At 45.2% G+C, this 15,551-nt stretch overlaps 1 protein-coding gene across 1 annotated transcript in view; it reads right to left on the bottom strand.

Moving 5' to 3' along the window:
* Positions 1-9,883, bottom strand: part of LOC124593987 (glutamyl aminopeptidase-like) — a 476,419-nt gene extending 466,536 nt beyond the window's left edge. The window contains exon 1 of the mRNA XM_047132339.1: positions 9,543-9,883. Within this exon, the coding sequence (XP_046988295.1) occupies positions 9,543-9,883 (341 nt within the window). The remainder of the gene's footprint in view (positions 1-9,542) is intronic.
* Positions 9,884-15,551: the final 5,668 nt, after the last annotated feature.

Here is a 15,551-nt window from a genome sequence, read left to right as displayed (position 1 = left end):
GCAGTGCCTGTGTTGTTAATAAGAACGACACAGTGTTCCTTAGGACGACATTCGGAAGTTTGGCTCTGGCCGTGTGTCGTGTACAGATAGCCAAAGCGGTTAAGGCGACCGCTCGCGAGAAGCGGGAATCCGAGTTCGAGTCCCGGTGCGGCACAAATTCTCATTGTCGTCATTCTCTCATACAGCTGACTGTTGTCCGTGTTCGCAACTGCGAATACGTTTCATGTCGCTATAAATTTTGCTGGAGTCATTAATAAACACTACTCCTATTGTCATTTCAAATTCTGGTATACTGGATTGTCCATCATTGCCTCACATTCGCCCTTCTGGTGCAAAATTGCACAGCTGACAGTTCTTACAACGCATGTAATGTTGGACTAAACATTGATGAGGACCGCTCAGGTTTTGCTCTTGTTCGCGGCATAGAGTAGGTATTGACACGTTACCACATCATTGTTGGAGGCAGGCAGCTGGAGAATAGTATGCTACGACCAATTAACAGACGTGATCTAGGTTAGTCTTCATTCTGCTAACATATCAAATAATTGCATTTTTTGAACGGCCTGTCCTTCAAATTCTGCATTTGCCACATATTGACGTTTCCGTTATACATACGAGAGTTGGAACATTAACCGTAGAGTTCTAAACCCTCGTAAAATTTACGATAGCACTACGGTACAATACAGGACATTTTATAATTTGGTATGTAGCGTACCCCTGGAGATCTAATAACTGTTGTTAACTAATGCATAACCTATAAGTTATGACTTCCTTTGAATAAAATGTGTGGTATTTTTCCTCCTTTAGTGTTCTAGGGTTAAGAGACGCACACGTTTATTTACAATTCAGATACATGTTTCAAGGTTACACTGTCCTTCGAAGTGATCATCAGCATTGCGTATAGCTCGTTGCCAGTGTTGTGGAAGTCGTACGAAAACCTTAGCAGTGGTAATTGTGTTAATAGTTAGATAGGGCCGGTCCATTGCCCGACGGTAACAGCTCTAATGCGAATGCCATGAAGTTCTTTCTTAATTTCAGGAATCGCGTTGACGTCACAAGGACTTAAGTCCAGGGAGTGTCGTGGGTGGTACGGCACTACCCAGCCCCATCGGTCGAACAAATCAGTCACAACTTTCACCATATGCGCCAGAGCATTATGCTGCAAAATTATGCGCGGATCCTGCAGAAAGCGTCACCGCTCCTTTCTTTAAGCTGGTTCCAAAAATGAGCAACATCAGAACTGTTACAGATATTCGTCAGGCAACAGACCGCTCCACTCTATTATCGCAATCGACGCTGCTAAGCGTACACTACAGGTCCCACATCACTGGCGATAGGTTATAGACAAAGCTGGTGACTATTTTGAAGGGCAGCAAAAGAAGTACGTATTTTGTATAAGTTGGTAGTAAATAGTTGCGTTCATTGAAGTTCCAGCCCTCACATACACTGACCAGGCACAACATTATGACCACTGGCCACCGCGATATTGGATGCCACCTAGTGGCGTTGTGGACAGGTGACGAGGTAACAAAAGTATGTAACCGGAGCAGGCTCGGATGGGGGATCACCCTAGCGAAGATAGGACTGCAAATGGAAAGATACACTACTGGCCATTAAAAATGCTACACCACGAAGATGACGTGCTACAGATGCGAAATTTAACCGACAGGAAGAAGATGCTGTGATATGCAAATGATTAGCTTTTCAGAGCATTCACACAAGGTTGGCGCCAGTGGCGACACCTACAGCGTGCTGACGTGAGGAAAGTTTCCAACCGATTTCTCATACACAAACAGCAGTTGACCGGCTTTGCCTGGTGAAACGTTGTTGTGATAGCACGTGTAAGGAGGAGAAATGCGTACCATCACGTTTCCTTTGATAAAGGTCGGATTGTAGCCTATCGCGATTGCGGTTTATCGTACCGCGACGTTGCTGCTCGCGTTGGTCGAGATCCAATGACTGTTAGCAGAATATGGAATCGGTTGATTCAGGAGGGTAATACGGAACGCCGTGCTGGATCCCAACGGCCTCGTATGACTAGCAGTCGAGATGACAGGCATCTTATCCGCATGACTGTAACTGAACGTGCAGCCATGTCTCGATCCTTGAGTCAACAGATGGGGACAGACATTTGCAAGACAACAAACATCTGCACGAACAGTTCGACGACATTTGCAGCAGAATGGACTATCAGCTCGGAGACCATGGCTGCGGTTACCCTTGACGCTGCATCACAGACAGGAGCGCCTGCGATGGTGTACTCAACGACGAACTTGGGTGCACGAATGGCAAAACGTCGTTTTTTCGGATGAATCCAGGTTCTGCTCACAGCATCACGATGGTCGCATCCGCGACATCGGGTTAACGCACATTGGAAGCGTGTATTCGTCATCGCCATACTGGCGTATCACCCGACGTGATGGTATGGGGTGCCATTGGTTACACGTCTCGGTCACCTCTGGTTCGCATTGACGGCACTTCGAACAGTGGACGTTACAATTCAGATGTGTTGCGACCCGCGGCTCTACCCTTCATTTGATGCCTGCGAAACCCTACATTTCAGCAGGATAATGCACGGCCGCATGTGGCAGGTGCTGTACGGGCCTTTCTGGATACAGAAAATATTCGACTGCTGCCCTGGCCAGCACATTCTCCAGATCTCTCACCAATTGAAAACGTCTGGTCAATAGTGGCCGAGCTCCTGGCTCGTCACAATGCGCCAGCCACTACTCTTGATAAACTGTGGTATCGTGTTGAAACTGCATGGGCAGCTGTGCCTGTACACGCCATCCAAGCTCTGTTTGACTCAATGCCCAGGCGTATCAAGGCCGTTATTACGGCCAGAAGTGGTTGTTCTGGGTACTTATTTCTCAGGATCTATGCACCCAAATTGCATGAAAATGTAATCACATGTCAGTTCTAGTATAATATATTTATCCCATGAATACCCGTTTATCATGTGCATTTCTTCTTGGTGTAGCAATTTTTATGGCCAGTAGTGTATATTGAGATAAGCGAGTTTGACGAAGAGCAGATTATTCTCATGCGGAGCCTGTGAACGAATATCTCCAAAACGGCGAATTTGATCGAATGGTCACGTGCTACTGTGATGAGCATCTACGGAAAGAGATAGAAAGGCGGTGAAAATACCAGTAGGCGCTAAATGGTTTGACGTCCACGACTCCTCACAGAATGGGGGGTTCGGAGGCTTGTCTGTTATGTAAAGCAGGATAGAAGACCACAGTGCTGGTGCACGCACAAGTGGTCCGGACCACACCGCTTTCCGTACAGTACATTGAGCTCTGCAGCACATCGCCCCTGCATGTTCTCTTGCCGATCGAATGACATCGTCAGTTACGATTGCTTTGGGCACGGGACCATCGGGATTAGATCGTCGATCAATGGGAAAGTGTCGGCTGTTCGGTGAATCACACTTTTGTTACAGTAGGTCAATGGTCGTCTCTACAAACACCGTCATAGAGGTGAACGGCGGCTCGAAACGTGCAACACGCCAAGGATGAAGGAGCAGTATTAAGCTATGGGAGACGTAATCCTGCGCTTGCATGGGACACGCTGACAGCTGCGATCCACCTGCATCCGTTCACGCTTGATGTCATCTTTCAGCAGTATAATTGTCCATATCTCGGAGCCAGAACCACGCTACGGTGGTGTGAAGAGCATTATAGTGAACTCAAGTTGATCTCTTGGGTACCAGATTTGCCTAATGCAAATCCTATGGAAACTATCTCGATAGCTATCGGGCGCCGTCACCACGTACGCAAACCAGCCGCCCGTTATTTACGCGATGCGAATTACATGACCTGTCCGTACAATGCCACATACCTCCGCAAACCTACCAACAAACTGTTGGATCCCTGATACGCAGAATCAGTGACGTATTTCCTTCCAAAGACGGACAAACAGCCGCGCGGGGTACCCGAGAGCAGTCTGAGGCGTCTTGTCACGGTCCGCTCGGCTCCCCCCGTCGGAGGTTCGAGTCCTCGCTCAGGCATGGCTGTGTGTTTTTTTCTTAGTGTAAGTTAGTTTAAGTTAGATTAAGTAGTGCGTTAGCTTAGGGACCGATGACCTCAGCAGTTTGGTCCCTTAAGACCTTACGACAATTTCTAAATTTACGGACAAACAAGCTCTTAAGCAGGTGGTCATAATTTTTTTTGGCTTATCAGTGTATATAGCACATTTCCTGGTCTTATGATGATATGTTGATAACCTTTCGTTTAAAATAAGAATGTTGGTTGTGGTGACTAAATGATACGAATTACCTGCGTTGTTTGGAAAGCCCTGCCTCCAGTTTCAGCTTTTTCCGCCGATTAAAGTTTCTTTTATTCATATATATAGCACTTCTTACATTGTCTATTCTAGAATATTATTAATAATTTTGTTTCGAAAGCCAGATATACTTCTATACTGGCTCAAGTACCGAAGTTTACTTACAATCACGCCCACATCTCGTGGTCGTGCGGTAGCGTTCTCGCTTCCCACGCCCGGGTTCGATTCCCGGCGGGGTCAGGGATTTTCTCTGCCTCGTGATGGCTGTGTGTTGTGTGCTGTCCTTAGGTTAGTTAGGTTTAAGTAGTTCTAAGTTCTAGGGGACTGATGACCATAGATGTTAAGTCCCATAGTGCTCAGAGCCATTTTACAATCGCCCCATATATCAATGACAGAAACACAAACGTGCGACAAAAGAAGCTAATGAAAACTCACTGTTAAAGTATTTATAACGCGTTTGCGTGTATTTGACTCTGCAATGAAGAGTTTTTCTCCGAAAATTCAGTTTCGTCACACTCTTAGGACCTAGTAAGTAAAGATTTTAGTTACGTTAAATACTTAATATTTATCCCGACATCGAAACGAAAACATCGTTACATCAGCTGTTCCATCATCATAACTTTCCACGGCCGTTTGGGACAGGCGTTATCAACTTACACGTATACTTTCGGGTTACAACATGGACGGCCTTTCGCAAAGATTTACCCAATTTTGGTGCCGACGTGTAAACATAATAAACACTAATTCGGAATAAATTCCCTGAATGCGAATATCTAGGCATCAGGTACACATGTACTACATATTGGTCACGTATGAATATTTAGGCTGAACTGGGATTCGAACGCGGATTTCCTGCTTATAGGGAACAGTCACATTAACCATTCGGCTATCTGAGACCACCGGGACCGACCCAAACTTCCAAATGTGACATTGCCTACATCCCTATACCACAGCCCACGGGAGGTGTACGTACACGGATAGTGGTTAACCCTTTGAGTGCCAGTGGTTTCTGCCAGGAACCACCACTTTATTGATGTTTTTGGAGTACCAGCTCCTTTCGCAAGACATACACATCTAGTGGAACACTGAGGTATTTCTACGAATGTAGTGCACTGAAGCGTCACAGCGTTCAAAGCAACAGTCATTGCAGAGATTGTGCTACGTGACCGAAGGAGATTGTGGCACGAGTTTTTTTTATAGTGGTCATACTGAGGAGATCATTGACAGTGAAAGTAAGTACCTTTAAAGTTACTGTAAAGTAAATTTGAATTTGTGCTATTGCTGCTGTGAGCGGTTTGGAAATGAAAGCACTGGAGCATTATGCACTTGAAGATATACATTTATTACATTTCAGGCCCAGTTTTGGTTCTTATTCAAGACTTTAATTTGTTTTAGGCATATTAGTTCACGTAAGTTTCGAGATATGGGGTTGTATCTAGGAATACTGCGAAACTGCTTTCAAATATATATCATAAAATGATGGGTGGCTGAAAATTCTATGTTCCCAGTGGTTCCAAAATGAAACCACTACTTTCAACCAATTGACTGTTTTTTACCAAATTCTTTTCGTGTTCGTTGCTTACTATGATAATAAAGGTTAGTTCTGTGAAAAATTTGAAGATTATATTCCTAAGTGAAACCACTTCGTTAAAATTAGTGATTGTTTACTTTTTGCCAATTGATTTCTGCACTCATTGCTATAAAAGTCAATTTTGTGCAAAAGTTTATGATTAATTTATTTTATATTGCTGGGACCCAGTGGAGTAAGGGGACCGCTTGCGATAAGCATGAAATCCGGGTTCCGCTCCCGGTCCTGCACAAATTTTCATTCTGCATTACTAGGTAGAACCTCTATACGTAACACAGCTGGTACCTGCATATTCGCATTCGACGTATTTATTGAGAATTAATTTCGGACGGCTTTCAATCGTCATTTATGTCTGTTCATCCACGCATGCAGGAGGATGGTTCAAATGGTTCAAATGGCTCTGAGCACTATGGGACTTAACATCTGAGGTCATCAGTCCCCTAGAATTAGAACTACTTAAACCTAACTAACGTAAGGACATCACACACATCCATGCCCGAGACAGGATTCGAAGCTGCGACCGTAGCAGGCGCGCGGTTCCGAACTCAAGCGCCTAGAACCGCTCGGCCACAACGGCCGGTATGCAAGAGGAGAAAACACTAGTCATGACTAGGATGTCTCAGTATATACTGATGGAATAGCGATGTGGACACACATGCATGCCCGAGACAGGATTCGAAGCTGCGACCGTAGCAGGCGCGCGGTTCCGGACTCAAGCGCCTAGAACCGCTCGGCCACAACGGCCGGTATGCAAGAGGAGAAAACACTAGTCATGACTAGGATGTCTCAGTATATACTGATGGAATAGCGATGTGGACAACTGCAGATGGCGACTTTAATGCGTACGCAACGTACAAAAGGGCACTGCTTTGGTCTAGGTGTCACTTGTACTCAGGTGATTCCAGCGAAAAGTTTTGCGACGCTATTATGGCAGCACGACAGGAATTGACAGACTTTGAACGCGGAATGGTAGTTGGAGCTAGACGCATAGGACATTCCATTTAGGAAATGATGGGGATTTCAATTTCCCGAGATCCACAGTGTTTAGTGGCCAACGGGCATCACTTAACGACCGAGAGAAGCAGCGTTTGCTTACATCTACATCTACATGGATACTCAGCAAATGATACTTAAGTGCCTGGCAAACAGTTCATCGAACTGCCTTCGCAATAATTCTCTATTATTTCAATCTCGAACAGCGCGCGGGAAAGACGAACACCAACATCAAAAAAATGTTTCAAATGGCTCTGAGCACTATGGGACTCAACTGCTGTGGTCATAAGTCCCCTAGAACTTAGAACTACTTAAACCTAACTAACCTAAGGACATCACAAACATCCATGCCCGAGGCAGGATTCGAACCTGCGACCGTAGCGATCGTGCGGTTCCAGACTGTAGCGCCTTTAACCGCTCGGCCACTCCGGCCGGCGAACACTAACATCCTCCCGTGCGAGCTCTGGTTTTATTATGATGATAGTTTCTCCTTATGAAGGTCGGTATCAACAAAATATTTCCACTTTCTGAGGAGAAAATTGGTTATTGAAATTTCGTGGGGAAATTCCGCTGCGAAAAAAAACCGCTTTTATTTTAATGACGCCCACCTCAAATCTTCTAGCATGTCAGTGACACTCTCTCCCCTGTTTCGCGAGAATACAACTAACGTGCACACAAGGTCTAAAAGAGCAATGCTTTGGTGGAGCTGTGATTTATACTCAGGTGCTGCTCTTCTTTGAACTTTATCGATGTACTCCGTTAACCCTACATCGTAAGGATCCCATACCGCGCAGCAATACTCCAAAAGAGGACGGACGGATTTGATTGATTTATAATGTAACCGAAGTTTAACGGATTCCTTTTAGCACTCGTGTGGGTGGCATCACACTTTCCATTATTTAGAGTCAATTGACAATTTTCGCACCATATAGATATCTTTTATAAATTGCAATTCCAGTTGCAATTGGTTTTGACCTTCTAGTGACTTTACTAGACGGTAACGACAGTATCATCGGTAAATAACCTAAAACGGCTGCTCAGATTGTATCCAAAGTCGTTTATATAGATAAGGAACAGTAGAGATCCTATGACACCACCTTGTCGATAGCAACCAACATGTGGTGTGAGTAAAGAGGTGTCAGTTCTAACAGACAAGCAACAATGTGTGAAATAACCGCGGAAATAAATGTGGGACATACTTCGAACGTATCTGTTAGGGCAGTGCTGCAAAATTCGGCGTTAATGGGCTATGGATGCCGACACGAGCGACTTTGCTAACAGCACGACATCGCTTGAAGCGCTTCTCCTGGGATCGAGACCACATCGGTTGGACCCTAGATGACTGCCCTGTGAGTCCCGGTTTGACTTGGTAGCGGCTGACGGCAGGATTCAAGTGTGGCATAAACCCCACGAATCTATGGACCTAAGTTGTCAACAAAGCACTGTGCATGTTGTGAGCTGTGCTTACACTGAATGGACTGGGTCCTCTGGTCCATCTGGTCCAACTGAACCGATTAGTGACTGGAAATGGCCGTGTTTGGCTACCTGAAGACCATTTGCAGCCATTTATGGGCTTCAAGTTCCCAAACAACAATGCAATTTTTGAGGATGACAATGCGCCATGTCATCGAACCATAACTGTTTCCGATTGGTTTGAGAACATTATGGACAATTCGAAAGAATGATTTGGCCACCCAGATCGCCCGACATGAATCCCATCGAACATTTATTGGATATAATCGAGAGATGAGTTCGTGCAGAAAAGCCTGTACCGGCAACGCTTTCGCGGCTGTCGACAGCTACAGAGGGCCATGGCTCAATATTTCTGCAGGGGACTTCCAACGACTTGTTGAGTGCATGTCCCGTCTAGCTCCTGCACTACGCCAGGCAAAAAGAAGCCCAACACGATATTTTGACACGACTTTTGTCACCTCAGTGTAGGAACAATATGACAGGGGTACTACACAGACATCTACATCTACATGGATACTCTGCAAATCACATTTAAGTGCCTGCCAGAGCATTCATCGAACCACCTCCAGAATTCTCTATTATTCCAATCTCGTACAGCGCTCGGAAAGAACGAACAAATGGCTCTGAGCACTATGGGACTTAACTTCTGAGGTAATCAGTCCCCTAGAACTTAGAACTACTTAAAGCTAACTAACCTAAGGACATCACACACATCCATGCCCGAGGCAGGATTCGAACCTGCGACTGTAGCGGTCGCGCGGTTCCAGACTGTAGCGCCTAGAACCGTTCGGCCACCCCGCCCGGCGATCCTATTATTATTTTCAAAAAATGTTCAAATGTGTGTGAAACCTTATGGGACTTGACTGCTAAGGTCATCAGTCCCTAAGCTTACACACTACTTAACCTAAATTATCCTAAGGACAAACACACACACCCATGCCCGAGGGAAGATTCGAACCTCCGCCGGGACCAGACGCACAGTCCATGACTGCAGCGCCCCAGACTGCTCGGCTAATGCCGCGCGGCTACTATTATTTTATTCCGGTTGCCAACAATGACCTCTGCCCATACAACTCACAGGAAGTGTCTACTTCAATTTCGCGACAAGTTAAACTACTTCTAACAGCTACAGTAGACGAGGAGTAGATCGATTGAAAATAGCCGTTCGTATAAAAAGTGAAGGAGAAGAGAGTAAGCCTACCTGTAGGTGCCTTCCCAGCCGTTGACTGGTGCGTCGGTGGTGACGTCTGGCTGCGGAGAAGTTGTTGGCTGACTCTCTGAAGCGGTGGTGGCTGAGGCGCTGGAGGCTGATGTGGAGCTGGTGGTACCGATGGTGGTGGTGGTGGTGATGGTGGTGGTGGTTGTGGTGGTGGTCGTGGCAGAGGACGCCCCACCGGCGGCGGCCTGCGAGAGGCGGTCGACCTCGGCGTTGGCGGCGGCCAGGTTGACGGCGAGCGTGACGGTGGAGGCGGCGAGGGCGGCGGCGGCCACCCCCAGCAGCAGCGAGGGCCAGTGGCCCAGCAGAAACGAGGAGCACGTCATGTCCGGCCGCGGGCTGTGGGCTGCCGGCACTGGCGCGCCGCGCGCCCGCCGCGGCCTTATGTAGCCGGCAACAGGTGCCGGCCAGCTGCGCCACGCGCCCTCTTATCGCGCCGGCCCCTACACGTACTTATCCGCGCCCACCTAATGCATCAAACTCCTGCATAAATTAACTCTAAGTTCCTCCGTACATCGTTTCTGCACTCGACTGGCGTTTAACAAAAGGAGGATCACGCAGTTGCCAGTCCAGGACCGTTGCTAGGTGTCTTGCCTGCCCAGGCGAGAATTGCAAAATAACGTCCCCTCTTTTTTATTGCTGTCGGTCTCTTCAATATGCCCCCCCCTTTTCACCAGTACCAACAGCCGACGGCGTAACAATGCCAATCTCCTATTATATGTTAAAAAATATAACGGCTCAACCAATTGTTTATAGTGTAAAACACTAAGATTGACGCGTTTCGGAAGTCAAGCTTCCATCATCAGAATAATAAAAGTGAAAGAACCTGTTAAAACTCGTTAAAATGGAACATGCACCAGACACAATAAAATTGATAATAAAATTACAACATCGTGGCTACTTCCCTTGTTGCAGCGGTGTCTCCCAAGGTGCATCTCCACATAGTCGTCAAAATATAAAAAAAAAACTCTAAAATGGTGTCGCCTATGGTGTTCAACTTCTAACCATATGCCTCCCTCCTCTATCGTCGTAAACCGCCCGTGCGTCTTCGTTGATACCACATATCATGTACCCTAACACGACACTGAAACGCGAGTGAGGTCACGCGCAAGTAAACAAGGAAGTCACAGAGATGTCTATACAAACAGATAACGTATACATGTTCCAAGGACCTCATGAAATGATGGTATCCTGCCAATTGCTAAAAATGTAGTTACTAAAAGAAATGTTTGAAAACGTTATTTGTATCACCAGTTAGTTGTTCACTCAGTGTGTTATGTATCGCGATTTCCAGCTGTTGTAGTAGATCCAGCTTTTTGCCTTTGTCCTGTCTATGCAAAATAACGAGATCCTGATCTATTCCCAATATGGGGTGTCCCGTTTCCCAAATATGCGTGGCTACAGCAGACTTTTCGAAATTATTAAGCCGGAAAGCATCGCTATGTTCTTTGTAACGTACTTTAAAGGACCTACCAGTTTGGCGTACATAGCTTGCCTTGCACGTGTTACACTGAATTTTATAGACCCCAGCTCTCTCATATTTATCGCTTTCCTGCTGTAAATTATTTCTTAGTTTAATCTTAGTGTTTTACACTATAAATAAGTGGTTGAGCCGATATATTTTTTAACATTGACATTCACAACCACGACCTATCATCCAGTATGGATAAAATCAAAACTCCTATTATAGTTTTAATCTTTAAACTGAGATGAGCAGACATCCTCATTTTCTGGAGATTCCTTTAAAACTGATTGAGGACAATAAGAGTTACGCTGATAAACCACAACATTATGACCACCTACATAATAGGCGCTATGTCGATCTTTGACACGGGTAACAACAGCGACGCGGCGTGGAAGCAATGGGGCCTCGGTAGGCCGCTGGAGCGGGTTCGTACCACATCAGTACACACAAGTTGTAACACTATTATCGACATTACCTCTGGTGACCTTATCTAACTTCTCTGTCTGTTTTTATTTAATGTGACTTCTGTATATCCATGATGTTTGAAGTAATATCCATGCAAATATTTTATTCATTACATTACATTCATTACATTACAGTGCCATAAAAGCAGAGTTATTAAACACGGTTTTCCGAAACTACTTCACCAAAGAAAACGAAATAAATATTCCTGAATTCCAATCAAGAACAACTGCCAAGATGAGAAACATAGAAGTAGATATCCTCGAAGTAACGAAGCAGCTTAACTCACTTAATAAAGGCAAGGCCTCCGGTCCAGATTGTATACCAGTCAGGTTCCTCTCAGAGTATGCTGATAAAATAGCTCCATATTTAGCAATTGTATACAACCACTCGCTCACGGAAAGATCCGTACCTAAAGACTGGAAAATTGCTCAAGTCACACCAATACCCAAAAAGGGAAGTAGGAGTAATCCGCTGAGTTACAGGCCTATATCGCTAACGTCGATTTGCAGTAGGGTTTTGGAACGTATACTGCATTCGAACATTACAAAGTACCTCGAAGAAAACGATTTATTGACACATAGTCTGCACGGTTTCAGAAAATATCGTCCTTGTGAAACACAACCAGCTCTTTATACTCATGAGGTAATGAGTGCTATCGACAGGGGATGTCAAATTGATTCTATATTTTTAGATTTCCAGAAGACTTTCGACACGTTCTCGCTTCCCGCGCCCGGGTTCCCGGATTCGATTCCCGGCGGGGTCAGGGATTTTCTCTGCCTCGTGGTGACTGGGTGTTGTGTGCTGTCCTTAGGTTAGTTAGGTTTAAGTAGTTCTAAGTTCTAGGGGACTGATGACCATAGGTATTAAGTCCCATAGTGCTCAGAGCCATTTGAACCTTTTTTTTTTTTTTTTTGAAGCCTTCAAACACCGTTCCTCACAAGCGTCTTCTAACCAAACTGCGTGCCTACGGAGTATCGCCTCAGCTGTGCGACTGTATTCGTGATTTCCTGTCAGAAAGGTCACAGTTCGTAGTAACAGACGGAAAGTCATCGAGTAAAACAGAAGTAATATCCGTCGTTCCCCAAGGAAGTGTTATGGGCCCTCTATTGTTCATGATCTATATTAACGACATAGAAGAAAATCCGAGTAGCCGTCTTAGATTGTTTGCAGATGATGCTGTCATTTACCGTCTTGTAAAATCATCAGATGACCAAAACGAGCTGCAAAATGATTTATATAAGGTATATGTACGGTGCGAAAAGTGGCAATTGATCCTGAATGAAGAAAAGGGTTAAGCTATTCACATGAGTACTAAAAGAAATTAGCTAAATTTCGATTACGCGATAAGTCACACAAATCTGAAGGCTGTAAATTCAACTAAATACTTAGGGATTACAATTACAAATAACCTAAATTGGAACGATCACATAGATAATATTGTAGATAGAGCAAACCAAAGACTGCGATTCTTTGGCAGAACACTTAGAAGGTGCAACAGGTCTACTAAAGAGACTGCTTACACCACGATTGTCCGTCTTATTCTGGAGTATTGCTTTGCGGTGTGGGATACGCATCAGGTGGGACTGACGGATGACATCGAAAAAGTACAAAGAAGGGCAGCTCGTTTTGTATTGTAGCGAAATAGGGGAGATAGTGTCACAGACATGATAGGTGAATTGGACTGACAATAATTAAAACAAATGCGTTTTTCGTTGCTACGAGGATCTTCTCATGAAATTTCAATCACCAGTTTTCTCCTCTGATTGCAAAAACATTCTATTGGCACCCACCTCTATAGGCAGAAATGATCATCATGATAAAATAAGAGAAATCAGGGCTCGCACAGAAAAATTTAAGTGCTCCTTTACCCGCATGCCGTTCGAGAGTGGAACGGTAGAGAGGCAGCTTGAAGGTGGTTCATTGAACCCTCTGCCAGGCACTTTATTGTGAATAGCATAGTAATCATGTAGATGTAGATGTGGAGATAATTTACATAATTGTAATTAATGTATGGATATAATTTCAAAAATAAAATACTGTAAAAAATGAAAATGCTAAAACGTAACTTATAATACTACACTGAAGCGATAGAGAAACTGGTATAGGCATGCGCATTCAAATACAGATATATGTAAACAGGCAGAATACAGTGCTGCGGTCGGCAACGCCTATAAAAGACAACAAGTTCAAAATGGTTCAAATGGCTCTGAGCAATATGCGACTTAACTTCTGAGGTCATCAGTCGCCTAGAAATTAGAACTAATTAAACCTAACTAACCTAAGGACAGCACACACGTCCATGCCCGAGGCAGGATTCTAGCCTGCGACCGTAGAGACAACAAGTATGTGGCGTAGTTGTTAGATCGTTTATTGCTGCTACAATGACAGATTTAAGTGAGTTTGAACGTGGTGCTACAGTCGGTGCACGAGCGGTGGGACACAGCATCTCAGAGGTAGCGACGAAGTGGGGATTTTTCCATACGACCATTTCACGAGGGTACCGTGAATATCAGGAATCTGGTAAAAAATCAGATCTCCGACATCGCTGCCGCCGGAAAAAGATCCTTCAACAACGGGACAAACGACGACTGCAGACAATCGTTGAACGATACAGAAGTGCAACCCTTCCACAAACTGCTGCAGATTACGATGCTGGGCCATTAACAAGTGCGAACTATTCAACGAAACATCATCCATATGGGCTTTCGAAGGTGAAGGCCCACTCTTGATGACTGCACGACATAAAGCTTTACTCCTCGCCTTGGCCCGTCAACACCGACATTGGACAGTTGGAGAATGAAAACATGTTGCCTGGTCGGACGAGTCTCACTTCAAATTGTCTCGAACGGATGGACGTGTACAGGTATGAAGACACCCTTATTAATCCAAGGACCCGGCATGTCAGCAGGGGACTGTTCAAGCCGATGGGTGCTCTGTAATGGTGTGGGTCGTGTGCAGTTGGTATGACATAGAATCCCTAATACGTCTAGATACGAATCTGACAGGTGACACGTATGTATGCATCCTGTCTGATCACCTGCATCCATTCATTTCCATTGTGCGTACCGATGGATTTGAGCAATTCCAGCAGGACAATCCGAGGCATCACACGTCCAAAATTGCTACAGAGTGGCTCCAGGAAAACTCTTCTGAGTTTAAACACTTCCACTGGCAACCAAGTTCCCCAGACATGAACATTATTGAGCATGTCTGGGATACCTCACAACGTGCTGTTCAGAAGATATAGCCGGCCGGGGTGGACGAGCGGTTCTAGGCGCTACGGCCTGGAACCGAGCGACCGCTACGGTCGCAGGTTCGAATCCTGCCTCGGGCATGGGTGTGTATGATGTCCTTAGGTTAGTTAGGTTTAAATAGTTCTAAGTTCTAGGGGACTGATGACCTCAGGAGTTAAGTCCCATAGTGCTCAGAGCCATTTGAACCATTTCAGAAGAGATCCTCGCTCCCTCATACTCATACGGATGTATGGACAGCCCTACAGGATTCATGGTGTCAGTTCCCTCCAGCACTACTTCAGACTTAAGTCGAGTCCATGCCACGTCGTGTTGCGGCACTTTTGCGTGCTTGCAGGATCCTACACGATATTAGGCGGGTGTGCCAGTTTGTTCGGCTCTTCAGTGTAGTTCATGCATAGGGAAAGTAAGTTTGTAACCATGTGTAACTTGTTGGACGGAAGTCCCTCTGCAACGGATCTGGCTAGGCGAAAATAGAAAAGATGGGTCTGGCGGTCGAACTGTGGCATGAGTCAGTCGGTGGCTAGCTGGTGAAGTGAGAAGGTCTTGTGAAGATTCGAGAAGAACTTCAAGATTGTATAATATGCGCCGAATGCGGAAGTAATTTGGCTTTTATTCCTGGTATACTTTGGTTAGCTCCACTACGAAAATACGACGCTAAGAAGAGAATTTTTAGAGCTTGTTACGCTGATAGAGCCATAGATACTTATGCCGCCTTTTTGAACAACACAGGAGACTGACAGTGTCACCATCTTCATCTCAAATTATCAGATCTGTACAGTATAATTGCATGGATCAGTTAGGTGGTTTCTT

The sequence above is a fragment of the Schistocerca americana genome, chromosome 2 (genome assembly GCF_021461395.2).
Source record: "Schistocerca americana isolate TAMUIC-IGC-003095 chromosome 2, iqSchAmer2.1, whole genome shotgun sequence".
NCBI lineage: Eukaryota > Metazoa > Arthropoda > Insecta > Orthoptera > Acrididae > Schistocerca > Schistocerca americana.
This window is presented reverse-complemented; position numbering and strand designations above follow the sequence as displayed.